The 12,395-nt window shown below is 44.3% G+C and overlaps 1 protein-coding gene across 3 annotated transcripts in view; it reads left to right on the forward strand.

Annotated features, from left to right (window-relative positions):
* The window catches only part of LOC137429913 (uncharacterized), a 99,651-nt gene extending 89,484 nt beyond the window's left edge, over positions 1–10,167 (forward strand). For 2 of the 3 annotated variants that reach the window (XM_068120280.2, XM_078779970.1), the window contains exons 27-36: positions 604–719; positions 2,837–2,922; positions 3,163–3,427; positions 3,575–3,676; positions 3,755–3,865; positions 4,249–4,365; positions 5,252–5,313; positions 5,432–5,510; positions 9,276–9,407; positions 9,598–10,167. In XM_068120280.2, coding sequence (XP_067976381.2) covers positions 604–719; positions 2,837–2,922; positions 3,163–3,427; positions 3,575–3,676; positions 3,755–3,865; positions 4,249–4,365; positions 5,252–5,313; positions 5,432–5,510; positions 9,276–9,407; positions 9,598–9,768 — 1,241 coding nt within the window. In that variant the 3' untranslated portion in view covers positions 9,769–10,167. The remainder of the gene's footprint in view (positions 1–603; positions 720–2,836; positions 2,923–3,162; positions 3,428–3,574; positions 3,677–3,754; positions 3,866–4,248; positions 4,366–5,251; positions 5,314–5,431; positions 5,511–9,275; positions 9,408–9,597) is intronic. The other variant, XM_068120281.2, reaches the window with a different exon arrangement.
* Positions 10,168–12,395: the final 2,228 nt, after the last annotated feature.

Genomic DNA, 12,395 nt, shown 5'->3' on the forward strand with positions numbered 1-12,395 from the left:
AGTCCTTGTATGCCATGGTAAAACAAGGAGAAGATGGGGTTTTGGGCATTAACCCGTTATCAACAAAAGAGGGACTTTTATTTATGTATATATTTTTGCTCAGACGAAAGGTTAACGCTGGAAACCTCAGCTTCCCCTTGCTTCCCTCGGTGGTTGGCCTACCTCGATCAATGTCCTGTTGATGCCATCCATTATTCTACTTGTCTACCGATGCAGATTGACACTAGCCTTCACGATCGAGACTTGTTATTCATTCTACTTTAATCCTTCTCCCTGGACCCTTCACATTTTTAGTAATTTTTACTCATCTCTTCTTCTTCATATCTTCACTTAACTCTCTGTCATCTCCACTTTTTCTTTGGATGGGTGTGCATGATCTGTTTGGGTTAATAATCTTTGTTCCTCTTTTCCTGTTCTGTTCTGTACCATTTATGAAACTTTTGTTGCTATGTCCATGTGGTCGCATTTTACTGTTTGTGCCATGACCTCCTGATTTGACCTTTTGGATTGTAGTCTGCATGACATTTTTGGATTCTGCGCATGTAAAACTTTTTAAGTCCTCTTTCCTTATCATCTGACTATGTTTCCTTTGGCTCTCTGCAGGCAGTGGCAGCCAGTACCCAACCTTGTACCAAGTTGACCCGAACCACGTGTTCCCTATCGCAAGGCTTCCCCATGCCTTGCACCCTGCACCCACGTACAACACAACCCTGGCACAGGTACCACGCTCAGCACGGCTCTTTCCTCATTGATGAGGCGTGGAGTTGTGCAAGTGATGCTCTCTGCTTTATGTTTTCGGATTGTATGTACGTCCGTGATAGGTTTTCGTTTCCGTGATAACCTGAGAATGGCTGAATCGATCTAAGTCAAACTTGTTGCAGGTATGTATAATGAGGTAAAGATGAACTGATTAGATTTTGTGGTCACGAGGTCAAAGCTCAAGAGGTATTCGGTAAAAATCCTGTTACCGCGATAACTTGTGAACCAGTGATGGGATTTTTGACCAATGTCGATACAAGTATGTATTATGATGCAAAGATTAACTGATTTGATGTTGGGGGTCAAAGGTCAGAGTCTGAAATAGGTTTATAACTTGAGAACAGCTAATGGAATTTAATTTAAACTTGGTACAGGTATGTATAATGATGTAAAGATAAACTGATTAGATTTTGGGGTCAATAAGTCAAAGGTCAGATGTCCCGTTAGGTAGAATTTCTGTTACCGAGCTAACTTGTCACCCAGTCATGGGATTTTCACCAAACTTTGTATAATTATATCTCATGATGCATAGATAAACTGATTAGATTTTGGGGTGAAGAGGTCAAAGGTCAGTGGTCATGTTAGTTAAAAATTCTGTTACAGAGCTAACTTGTGAACGAGTGATGGGATTTTGACCAAACCTGGTATCAGTATATATTATGATGAAAAGATGAACTGATTAGATTTCGGCATCAAAGATGAGAGATCATGTCGGGTAAAATGTGATACTTGAGAACAGCTGAAGAGATTTAAATCAAACTTGGTGCAAGTATGTATAATAATGTGGGCGGAGACATATCGGTCGACGTCGTGACGTCAAAGAGTGCCGTTCTAGTTTTACTTCCTGGTTCCCTTTGTGTCATGTCATGTCATGTCAAACTGCACATAATGCCTTGCCTCCATTGATATTGCTCGGGAAAGCTGTTTTCACAAGTACAGTCATTCTTTGCATAACACACCTTTGTTTAACACTATTTCGTTATTAAGCGGCTGATTAATTTTGGACCAATCTTCTTATAGTACATCAATTTTCGTTATTACGCAACTGCGGGCAAATCACCGACCATCACTCCACACCAACTAAACTAGTCCGAGATGGGCCACGGGATGCTCGACGTGTGCGGACTAATACCAAACTCACAGCAACCCGAGGGTTCTTTGTCAGCCTCCGGTTCTCTGGCAGCCATCTTAGTGTGTGCAAAAGCAATTTGTGAGAAAGGTGAACGAGCAGTGGACATTGGCCGAGCGCTGGGACTTTCCGAATCCATTTTATGAATGTTTTGTGCTAATGCTTGTAAAATCAAAGTGAGTGCTCTGAATATTACGCCATTAACTGCAACGGAAGTGAGTCGTTCATGATCTGGCATCATGGATTAGATGGAACGCTTGCTTGATGGAATCCCTAAATAACTCCGCACCATCACACCTCTACCTATCGGTATGGGTCTGAAGCATGTTCACGTCGATGTGTAATTGCAATTGGGTTGATGTCGTTGAGGTGTAGTTCACAGCGTGTTCATCCAGGCCCAGAATGCCATGCAGTTGTTTCACGGGCTGTCAATCCCTCCATGCAGTGATATGTGGAACATGTGTAGGCCTAGTGCAACTAGTATGGTCCCAACGTTCTGTTGGAGACTACAATAGGTTTTTCTGGACAAGTTGGCATTTATATAAAAGTCTTAGTCTGAAGGAGGGGCTAAATGTCAAAGTGTAGCAGCTTTATAGACTACCTAAAAGGGTGTGTGCAAAGGGATGGACGTCCACAAGGAGATATAACTAGAATGAGTAACAATGGCCCAGATAGGGGCATAATGGGAATGAGTGTGTGTGGAAGAGATCATGGATGTGCATGGGTGAACGCATGAGGTAATGATGGGAAGCATATTTGAGAGACGGAAGTGAGTGGAACAAGACAGTGGACACAGGGACACGATTCCACAATTGAGGTAATAAGTAATACATTTTGAGCTTATTTTGTCTTGCCAATGGAACCACAAGATAAAACAATGGCCTTTGCACACATCCCTTTGGGAGTTGTGTCCTTCGTATATTAAGGAGATCTCTTTATCTTTCCCAGCCCCCAGCGCTCCAAGCACTTCCTCTTTACTCCACCCTTCAGGCTCCACCTACCTCACAACCTCAAGATGTCTTCAATCTCTTCAGGTTCCCCCTTGCTTGCCTCTCCTTACTTGTCTTCCTTCTACTGTTGAGATCCTTCCTAGCTATTTCTGTGAAAACTCTCACTTCGTCACTTTGATAATTTCTCTCTTTCTCAAGCTGTACTGGAAAACCTATTAGTTGTCACATTGGCTCCACATTTTTCTTCATTTTTCTTGTCTCGGTCTGCGTTCTGTTTTCTTTTCATTTCTCCTGTTCACAAGTCTTCCCCTCTTTTTCTTGCAGGTCTCCACCACAACCTTTCCTCCAGCCCAACCCCTCCCCTATGGTCCTTTCTGGAGGAGGTGGGGCCTCTGTTGGGGCAGGGCATCAGGCTCCAAAGCCGACATTTTTAGGTGGGGCTTTTCCCACGGACCCCACAAAGGGGCTCGGCTTTAGCCCCCAGCATCCAATGCCCCAACCTCAGCCACTCCCACATCAACCTCCTCTTGTTTTTGACTCTGGCAGCCATCTTGCTGCTGCGGCCATGATGGAATCTCAACTTCTACAGGTGGAAAGGAAGAGAAGAAATGGGGAGGGGTTTTTCAACTTTCATCATAGAAAGATTGCAATGAGATGACATCTCACACCTTTCACTTTTTTTAACTACGTGTTAAATCGATTAATTCATTACAATGTTCCCTCTCACCTCCCCCAGGCCGGCCGGCCTCCTCTTGGCATCTTCCCCGGGCCAATCCCTCCTCAACCTCAACCTGGGTTCTACCCATCGCCATCAATGTCTCCATCCTCACTGTCGCAGGTTTTTTTTTCACACACTCAACCCATTCACCATCTTGAATTGTTCAGTTGTCATTTCCTTTCTTTCAATCCCACTTAGCTCTTCATCAACACTCTTGGTGTACAAAAGGCAAGACCATCAGGCTATTTCCAAGCGGCCTTCGCTGGAAAGCTGGAATTTAATGGTGTCTGTGCAATGGAACATGATGTGGTAAATCTTGTCTTCGATGAAGAGGATGATATGTTTTTAATTTCCTCTTCAACCCCTTGCTCAATTCCATACCTTGAGCGCCAGTGTGTTTATGTCAATTACTTTTCTTGGATGAGCTTTTATTATATAGTTATTTACCGAGCTGATTGTTTGTCCAGTTTGAATAGAGTGTAGGAGTATATAACAAGAGTTTTTGACCCCACACCATACCTCATTCCCTCATTATTCGGTATTGATTTTTACTCCGTGCGTGTGTGCGTGCTTGTGTGTGCGCGTGTATATGTGTGTGTGTCTGTCTGTCTGTCTGTCTGTGTGAGTAGACCCTTTAAACAGAAGCTTGTTTTACTTGTCCTTTTATTTACTTTTCGCCCCTTCTCTTTCAGCTCCCTGTCCAGCTCCCGGCCTATCAGATTGCCTCTCCTCCTGCTCCACCACTGTTGTCCCTTCAACCGGGAGGAGTGGGAAGCACTGCACCTTTGGGGAGCCAAAGGCAAGGGAAGGTGAGAAGAACTGCACCGACACAGAGAATGTGCAAGTGTAATGTTTAATGGGAATTTACTAAATATCAAATCGAAGAATGTTGGGCATTAATGGGGAATTAAAGTGAATATATCCATTCCACACAAAATCCATTTATTTTGGAATAAATTGATTTTAAAAAACTAAAAAAACTAGATGGTATTCATCGAATACTTACCCCACGCAGTCGACCTGGTGCGAGCCAACTCTTCTGTTTTTTTTTTTCTTTTCTTTTTTTCTCTTTGATTCAATATGGCTGCCAGACCATGTGACTGATGTCGTCATGAATTTACATTTTGCAATATAATTGGTGTGTAGATCACGCTCAATAAATTTCAAACTGATTGGACTTAGCATTTTATTTGTCAAATTATGACGTCTTAAAGAATTCACCGATGTCGTCAGTGTTAACAACACTTATTCCCTATGCGGAGTTCTTCACAATCGACCTTTACATTTTTCGTTTTTTTTCAAGATGGCACCCATATCACATGACCTATGACGTCACTATTATCACAAAAAAGTTCGATACAAGTGGACGCATATTGTTGTGAAATTTTGTGTCAATCGGCCCAACGGTTGCTGAGGAAATGAATTTTAAAAATGCAGACGTACGTTTGTATACGACTGATCGCTAAATCCAGTTTTTCGCTTCGCGAGTGCCAGGAAATAATAGCAAGGTGGTCGAAAAATTGAACACAAAGGGCCTTTCTTATTCAGTCGAAATTATGACTGTGAGGAATAATTTCTACCTGTTCTACAACCCCAGCTCTTGTCGTGCTTTTTTTTGCAAATCTGGTTGGAACATATTTGTTTCTCTTATTTTACTTCCATATCTTTCAACTTGTCTCATTTTTCTCCAACAAGGTTCTGTCTTGTATCGACATCGACGCAGCCAGGACTCCTCCAATTACATCTTCTCCATTCCGGTAAACAGTTCCTCTTCACTTGCCGTCATCGTTTCTTACTTTGTGGTGGTGCAATATTTCCACCTCACTGTTGTTGAGACTTGAGCTTTGGATCATATGACTGTTTTATTCCCTCCAGCTCGGTAAGTCCAGTGCTGGGTGTGCGGAATGTGGTACAGAGAGGACCACAGGTGTACCAGCAACTTCAATCATTACAGGTGAGCGTGACTGGAGTGGCTGAAACATGTAGTTCATTATTTGGTGCATATGATGTGACTATTCTTAAGTTAGTAGTTATGATCACCACATGGAAAGAAAGTGAGAGAGCAGTATACTTTTTGGCCTCGCCCCCTGTGACGGGCTCAAAATGTCAAATACCACAAAATACAATTATGGGCCCATTTTAACATGAAACTTAGTATATGCAATCAACATTGGAGACAAATGAAATATGTAACGATTTTTTGGATTTGATCCCGGTTCATGGCCAAGGGGGTGGAGATTTCAAGGGGTCACAAAGGGTCAAAATAGACCATTTTTTGAAACTCAAAATGAGAAATTGGGCCATTACTGGTGGAACTTTTTTGCCATCTTCCAACTGGGCTTTAGGTGGGAAGCGTGGGGATTTGTGATGGTGCGACATGAACTTCTCGCTAGTGTTGGTCTATTATTGAATGTTTGACCTACAATCTATTTGATAGGAGTTGCCATCTCTCTCCCACTTTCACCCCAACTCTTCTCTCCCTGCTGTGGTACATCCATCCATCCTTTATTTTGCACCTGTTTCTCCTTTACCCCACTTTCCCATTGATCCTTCATCCTCTGTTGTTCTGCTCTTCCATGAGCCTCAACGTTATTCAAACTGATATTGTGGACCAAGTTTTCTGTAGAAGTTTGGCAGTAGCACTGTCAAAGTCGTACTTTTCTTTCTGCACACAGTAGTGATTGTCTTTAGATTCACCAACTCCTGTGATGTAATTATTGCAATGGATATTACTTGCAAAGTTGTACGGAGTTACTGGTATGGTGAGTTGTACGGAGTTACACACGAAGCTTCAACCAAAGGGTGAAGACCACATGACACATGACAGTACAACATGGAGAGTTATGCTGTCATCTCCATAAAGGTGAATTGTGGCACTGATTATGGCAACTCGAGGTGAATTGTGGAACTGAAGTTCTTGGAACCATCAAATGGACAAGCTTACGCCAATGGCAGTGGTACTCAAAACAAACCAACAGACAGCACAACATGATTGGGCAATGGACCTCAACTCTTTGCCTGCTGAACATGAATGTTGATGAAAATAGTCCTCAACCAGGAACAGGAAATGCCAAACAGGAAATTAGAGCTGTCTCCCTCGACATATCACGTGCCTTCGACACGGTCTGGCACCCCGCTCTGCTCACCAAACTCTCCTCCTTTGGTATCCATGGAAATCTCCACGCATGGCTGGCGGACTTCCTCTCTAGTCGTCGTCAACGTGTGGCCCTGAATGGGTTTCTCTCATCTCCTCTTCCTGTTCAGGCTGGAGTTCCCCAAGGCAGTGTTCTGGGCCCCGTGCTTTTTCTGGTCTTCATCAATGATCTCTCTGACTCTCTCGAAAATCCTCTCTATCTCTTTGCTGATGACTCCACTCTCTGCCGCTCCATTCCTCTTCCCTCAGATCGGCAGTCTGCTGCCTCCTCACTCTCTGAAGACCTGGACAAAATCACAGACTGGTCAAACAAGTGGAACATGTCTTTCAATCCTGACAAATCTCACACTCTTACTATGTCTCTCCGAAAAGATCGACTGGACAACCCTCCCATCTACTTTCTCAACAATCCTCTCCAAGAAGTTCTGTCGCTCAAGATTTTGGGTCTCACTATCTGCCATGATCTTTCTTGGGAAAACCACATTTCCAAGCTGGCCTCCAAAGCCAGTCGCCGACTGGGCATCCTCCGTCGTGCGAAGTCCTTCCTCGGCACACCTGAGCTCCTCACCACATACAAGGCTTTCATCCGCAGCTCAATGGAATACTGTTCTCCCCTATGGGCCGGTGCTCCTGCCTCACACCTAGCTCGGCTTCACGCTGTTGAAACCAAAGCTTTCAGAATTATTGGAATCTCCCGCGATGAAGCTATCTCTGAGGGCCTTTCACTCACTCACCGCAGGCAGGTAGGTGGTCTTTCTGTCTTCTACCGACTCCTCTCCGGCCTTGCACCCCCAGCTCTCTCTGTGCTCTGTCCCCCAAATATTCCTACAGGTCGCACAAGATCTGCCAGCAACCCTCTGATGGTTAAACTGCCGAAATCTCGGCTCTCCGTTCACCTTCACTCTTTCATTCCTCTTTTCTCCCGCCTCTGGAACAAACTCCCTCACTCCCTTCAATCCCACTCCTCCCTCCAGGTCTTTAAAACAGCTGTTCACCACCATCTCTTATCTTCCCCCATCCAAAACCTTGATCTTTTCTACCCCCGCTAATTCACCCCAGATCCACCTTGTTTGAAATTCCAACTTCTTTCCTGGAAGTCCTGGCAGTGTCCATATGTTTTATACCTCTCCCACTGCCCCCTTCCCACGCCCCCCCCCCCCCCCCAAAGCCCTCGCCCTCTCTCAGATCTCTCGATGTCTCCATGTCTCTCGGTCCCTGCTCTCAAATGTTGTGTTTGTGTCCTTCCCCCTCTCTCCCCATCTTGTCTACCGCTCCCTATGTTATATGTTTTATGTGTCGGTTTGTCTTTCTGTGTGATTAATGTTCGCTCTTTCACGAGCCTCGATCTTGTATACAAAAAAAAAAAAAAAAAAAAACCATTGGAACTCCCACCCCGTGTGCCAACAGTCATCATGAAGAAGAATAACGCTTGGCAATGATTTTGAATCGAAGAGCTCCTTCCAACATCTTGAGGAGTAAAATAAAATGAAGGAATCACTGTCATTTGGATATTTCTTTTGTAATCAACTTGGAATCTCGCTGAAGCATCATTTGGTAATATCACTGTCCAACCCACTTCCTGAGCTTATTTAATCAATTGATGGCTGACTGTAGGCAGGTGTAGTCCAAACTTATGTTGATTTAAAAGTTGAAGCACAAGCGATGCACACAGCACAATGCCACGGCACTGCAGTGCGCGCGCGCGCGCGCGAGCGCACACACACACACACACACACACACACACACACACGCACACACACACACACGATGACTGTCTTCTCTTTTCCCCATTTTTCTCTCTCTTACTACTTGTATATAATTGGACCAATTACTTTTGCGAAATCCCCTCCCTCTACAACCTCCCTGCAATTATGAAAGGCTCCTATAGCCTGAAGCCACTAGAAATAGCTCAACCACCCAAGATAGTTCACTGTCCGTAAGTAACCAGAAATTTCCCGACCTTTAGTGATCTTTGCACACAGCTTAAATGGAGAGTGGAAAGCTGCAGCATGTTTGCACAAAAGACACGGCAGAAAAAAAGTTGATGCCAAGATGCAGAAAACTTGCAGCAAAATTGTATAGAGTGAAATATGGAAAGACCGAGACATGCACTTCTTCTTCTTTAATGGCCACAATTATGCCCATGTTCTTGTGGGGTTGGCCGGGGGAAGCTTTTGGCCCAGGTCTTTCATGAAACGACTGGCCAGACCTGACTCTCGACAAATTAGTTAGGGTAGGAATTTGGAAATTGTCAATGGTGTCAGCGATAGCTCACCTACTCTTCACAAAGGACACCATGGAACTTTTAATGTCCACCAACTAACCTTTGTTGTCTGCCTGTTTAACGTCCATCCGACGCATGGCACACACATTGATGCATCACGCTGTCTGTGAACTACCAGGATGGCAGTTCATAACTGGGTCGGGATTCAAACCCAGGCGAGACGGTTCAGAGGCGAGTGTGCATACCTCTCGGCTATCCTACCAGCCCCAAAATGAGGCAATACTTTTTTTGAAAACATATTTGTCCTAATATAATTTATAACTTTCTCTCCAACTCCTCAGCCCCACGTACCTCCACCTGTTCCTCCACACCACTCGATGCTCCAGTGGGGGGAGAGAGCAATGGTGACGGGAGGCAACGCTCCTCAAACGTCAAGCCTCACATTTAACAGCGCAAGTCAGGAGGAACTCAAGGTAACTCGGTTCACGTCTTTGTTCTAGCCAGTCCTGCTTTGTAATGAACAGCTTTAGATAATAACCTCTGAACTTTACATTACGTCTGACTCATGAGGATAACATTTTTATGATCTAGTTGTTTTTCGACTTTCTCAGTCTGCACTTTGCTGTTTGTTTTGCAAACCATTGCGGGGCCTGTTCCCTATAGGCACGGCAGAGGGCCGAAGTCCTTCAATCCACCCAGCGTTTCTTTCAGCAACTGTCCACACCACCGATTCCCAGCGCCCCTACTCCGCCTGTTCCAAATAACCCCAGAACTTCTAGATCTGGCCCTATAAAACCCCTCAAACAACACAACCTGAATTCTAACAATAACTAAAGCTCTATAATCCGGGCCGGTCCTGTGTACTGCTGCTTCTCTGGTCTTTGCTTTCCATCTCGTTCTATAGTTTTCTGCCCCATTTGTCGTTCTCATCGTTTTATTACCCTGATCTTCATTTACCTATTCTTCTTATTTTTTTATTTAAAATATCCTCTTCTCTCGACTTTTTTCCACCCAAACCGACAGCTTGATTTCCATGTCAAGAGTTTAATGTTGTTTGTTAAAGTTCACAACATTCTAAGGAATTTTACCACAATTAGAAGTCAGAATTGTTATGAAATTAAAGCTAATTTTGGTTATCTGCGTTATTAAAATTGTACGTTTGTCTGGTGGGATTAAAGTTTGGGGAAAATGCATTTGTGTAATATTATAATAAAATGACGTTCTATAATATAACATTGCAAAGTTTTTATTCGCAGACTTCCTCACATTTCATTATTCAGGATATAAATGGACTTTTGTGGAATTATTGCTGTGAATGGCTGGAATTTTGACAGTGGAGCCACAGGTGTAACTCACCAGGTGGGGGTGTAGGCCTGTCTATTCTGTTTCTAATGACTTTTAAAATGGCCCGAGTTGATGAGCACTATTTTTCAACAGTGGTAATCGGTTTCTGCCTCCCCCCAACCCCACTCACCCCTTCCGCATTGATTTACTTGTAAATTCTCATGTTGAATATGCACTTTTTATGCTGTCGTAAATGTGCTACGTATCCTTCCACGACACATAAGAACCTCCATGAGGCCGATGCAAGTAAATGTATGCATAGTGCTGCCGAGTCGGCTTTTCCGATGTTACCACGTTATGGTTGCTGGTGGTGTCACGTCAAGGACACTGGACTGGTCATCCCAGATGTTGTGGGTTAAAATCCATCTGCACCCAACATAATTAAGGGTCTTGATTATCACCTTAAAATTGAGCGAGCCACAGGATAGTTACCATGTCGCTATTAGATTGTATTGAGTGAAAACTCAGCTGGCTTAATAATGGCCTGCATGGAGGATTGGAAGGGCTTGTCTACATGTGACTCTACCAGTCTACACTTTAAGTGGTTAATTCTTAATGTCCTCAGGTCAACTTGAGGTGGGCACTAAATTGCTCTCCAACATCTACCATATAAAACACTGTCAGTTTGTGTGTTTGTTTATTTGTACTGATGTCTGTTCCCCATCATAAGGACGCTTTGATTCGGGTTTTAAAGGCCAATCTTTTAACACGACTGTGTTCACTGTGGTCTAGTTTTTAGGCGAAAACAAACTCGGAACTTTTTCCATAAATAGAGTAATGATGTCTCTTTAACTGGAATTGTAGACGGTGGCTTGCAAACCGAGCCTCAAGGGCGGTGGTGTACAGAAGCGTTTTAAAAAAAAACTAACAATAAATGCAAGGCGTAGGGAGGTGAAATTTTTATTTATTTATTTTTGTATACAAGATGGAGGCTCGTGAAAGAGCTAACATTAATCGCACAAAAAGTCAAACCGACACAAACCGACACATAAAACAAAATAAGGGGAGCGGTAGACAAGATGGGGAGAGAGGGGGAAAGACACAAACACAACATTTGAGAGCAAGGACATCGAGAGAACTGTGGGAGGGGGAGAGGTATAAAACATATGGACACTGCAAGGACTTCCAGGAAAGAAGTTGGAATTTCGAAAAAAGTGTATCTGGGGTGAATTAGCGGGGGTAGAAAAGATCAACGTTTTGGATGGGGGAAGATAAGAGATGGTGGTGAATGGCTGTTTTAAAGACCTGGAGGGAGGAGTGGGATTGAAGGGAGTGGGGGAGTTTGTTCCAGAGGCGGGAGAAAAGGGGAATGAAAGCGTGAAGGTGAGCAGAGAGCCTAGATTTTGGCAGTTTAACCATAAGAGGGTCGCTGGCAGATCTTGTGCGACCTGTAGGAATATTTGGGGGACAGAGCAGAGAGAGAGCTGGGGGAGCAAGGCCAGAGAGGAGACTAGAAGACAGGAAGACCACCAAACCTGCCTGCGGTGAGTGAGTGAAAGGCTCTCGGAGTTCGCTTCATCGCAGGAGATTCCAATGATTCTGAAAGCTTTGGGTTCAACAGCGTGAAGACGAGCTAGGTGTGAGGCATGATCACCGGCCCAGAGGGGGGAACAGTATTCCATTGAGCTGTGGATGAAAGCCTTGTATGTGGTGAGGAGCTCAGGTGTGCCAAGGAAGGACTTCGCACGACGGAGGATGCCCAGTCGGCAACTGGCTTTGGAGGCCAGCTTGGAAATGTGGTTTTCCCAAAAAATATCATGGCAGATAGTGAGACCCAAAAGCTTGAGCGACAGAGCTTCTTGGAGAGGATTGTTGAGAAAGTAGATGGGAGGGTTTTCCAGTCGGTCTTTTCGGAGAGACATAGTAAAAGCGTGAGATTTGTCAGGATTGAAAGACATGTTCGACTTGTTTGACCAGTCTGTGATTTTGTCCAGGTCTGCAGAGAGTGAGGAGGCTGCAGGCTGCCGATCTGAGGGATGAGGAATGGACCGGCAGAGAGTGGAGTCATCAGCAAAGAGATAGAGAGGATTTTCCAGAGAGTCGGAGAGATCATTGATGAAGACCAGAAAAAGCACAGGGCCCAGAACACTACCTTGGGGAACTCCAGCCAGAACAGG

Source organism: Myxine glutinosa, chromosome 6 (assembly GCF_964187855.1).
Source record: "Myxine glutinosa chromosome 6, kmMyxGlut1.1, whole genome shotgun sequence".
Lineage (NCBI taxonomy): Eukaryota > Metazoa > Chordata > Myxini > Myxiniformes > Myxinidae > Myxine > Myxine glutinosa.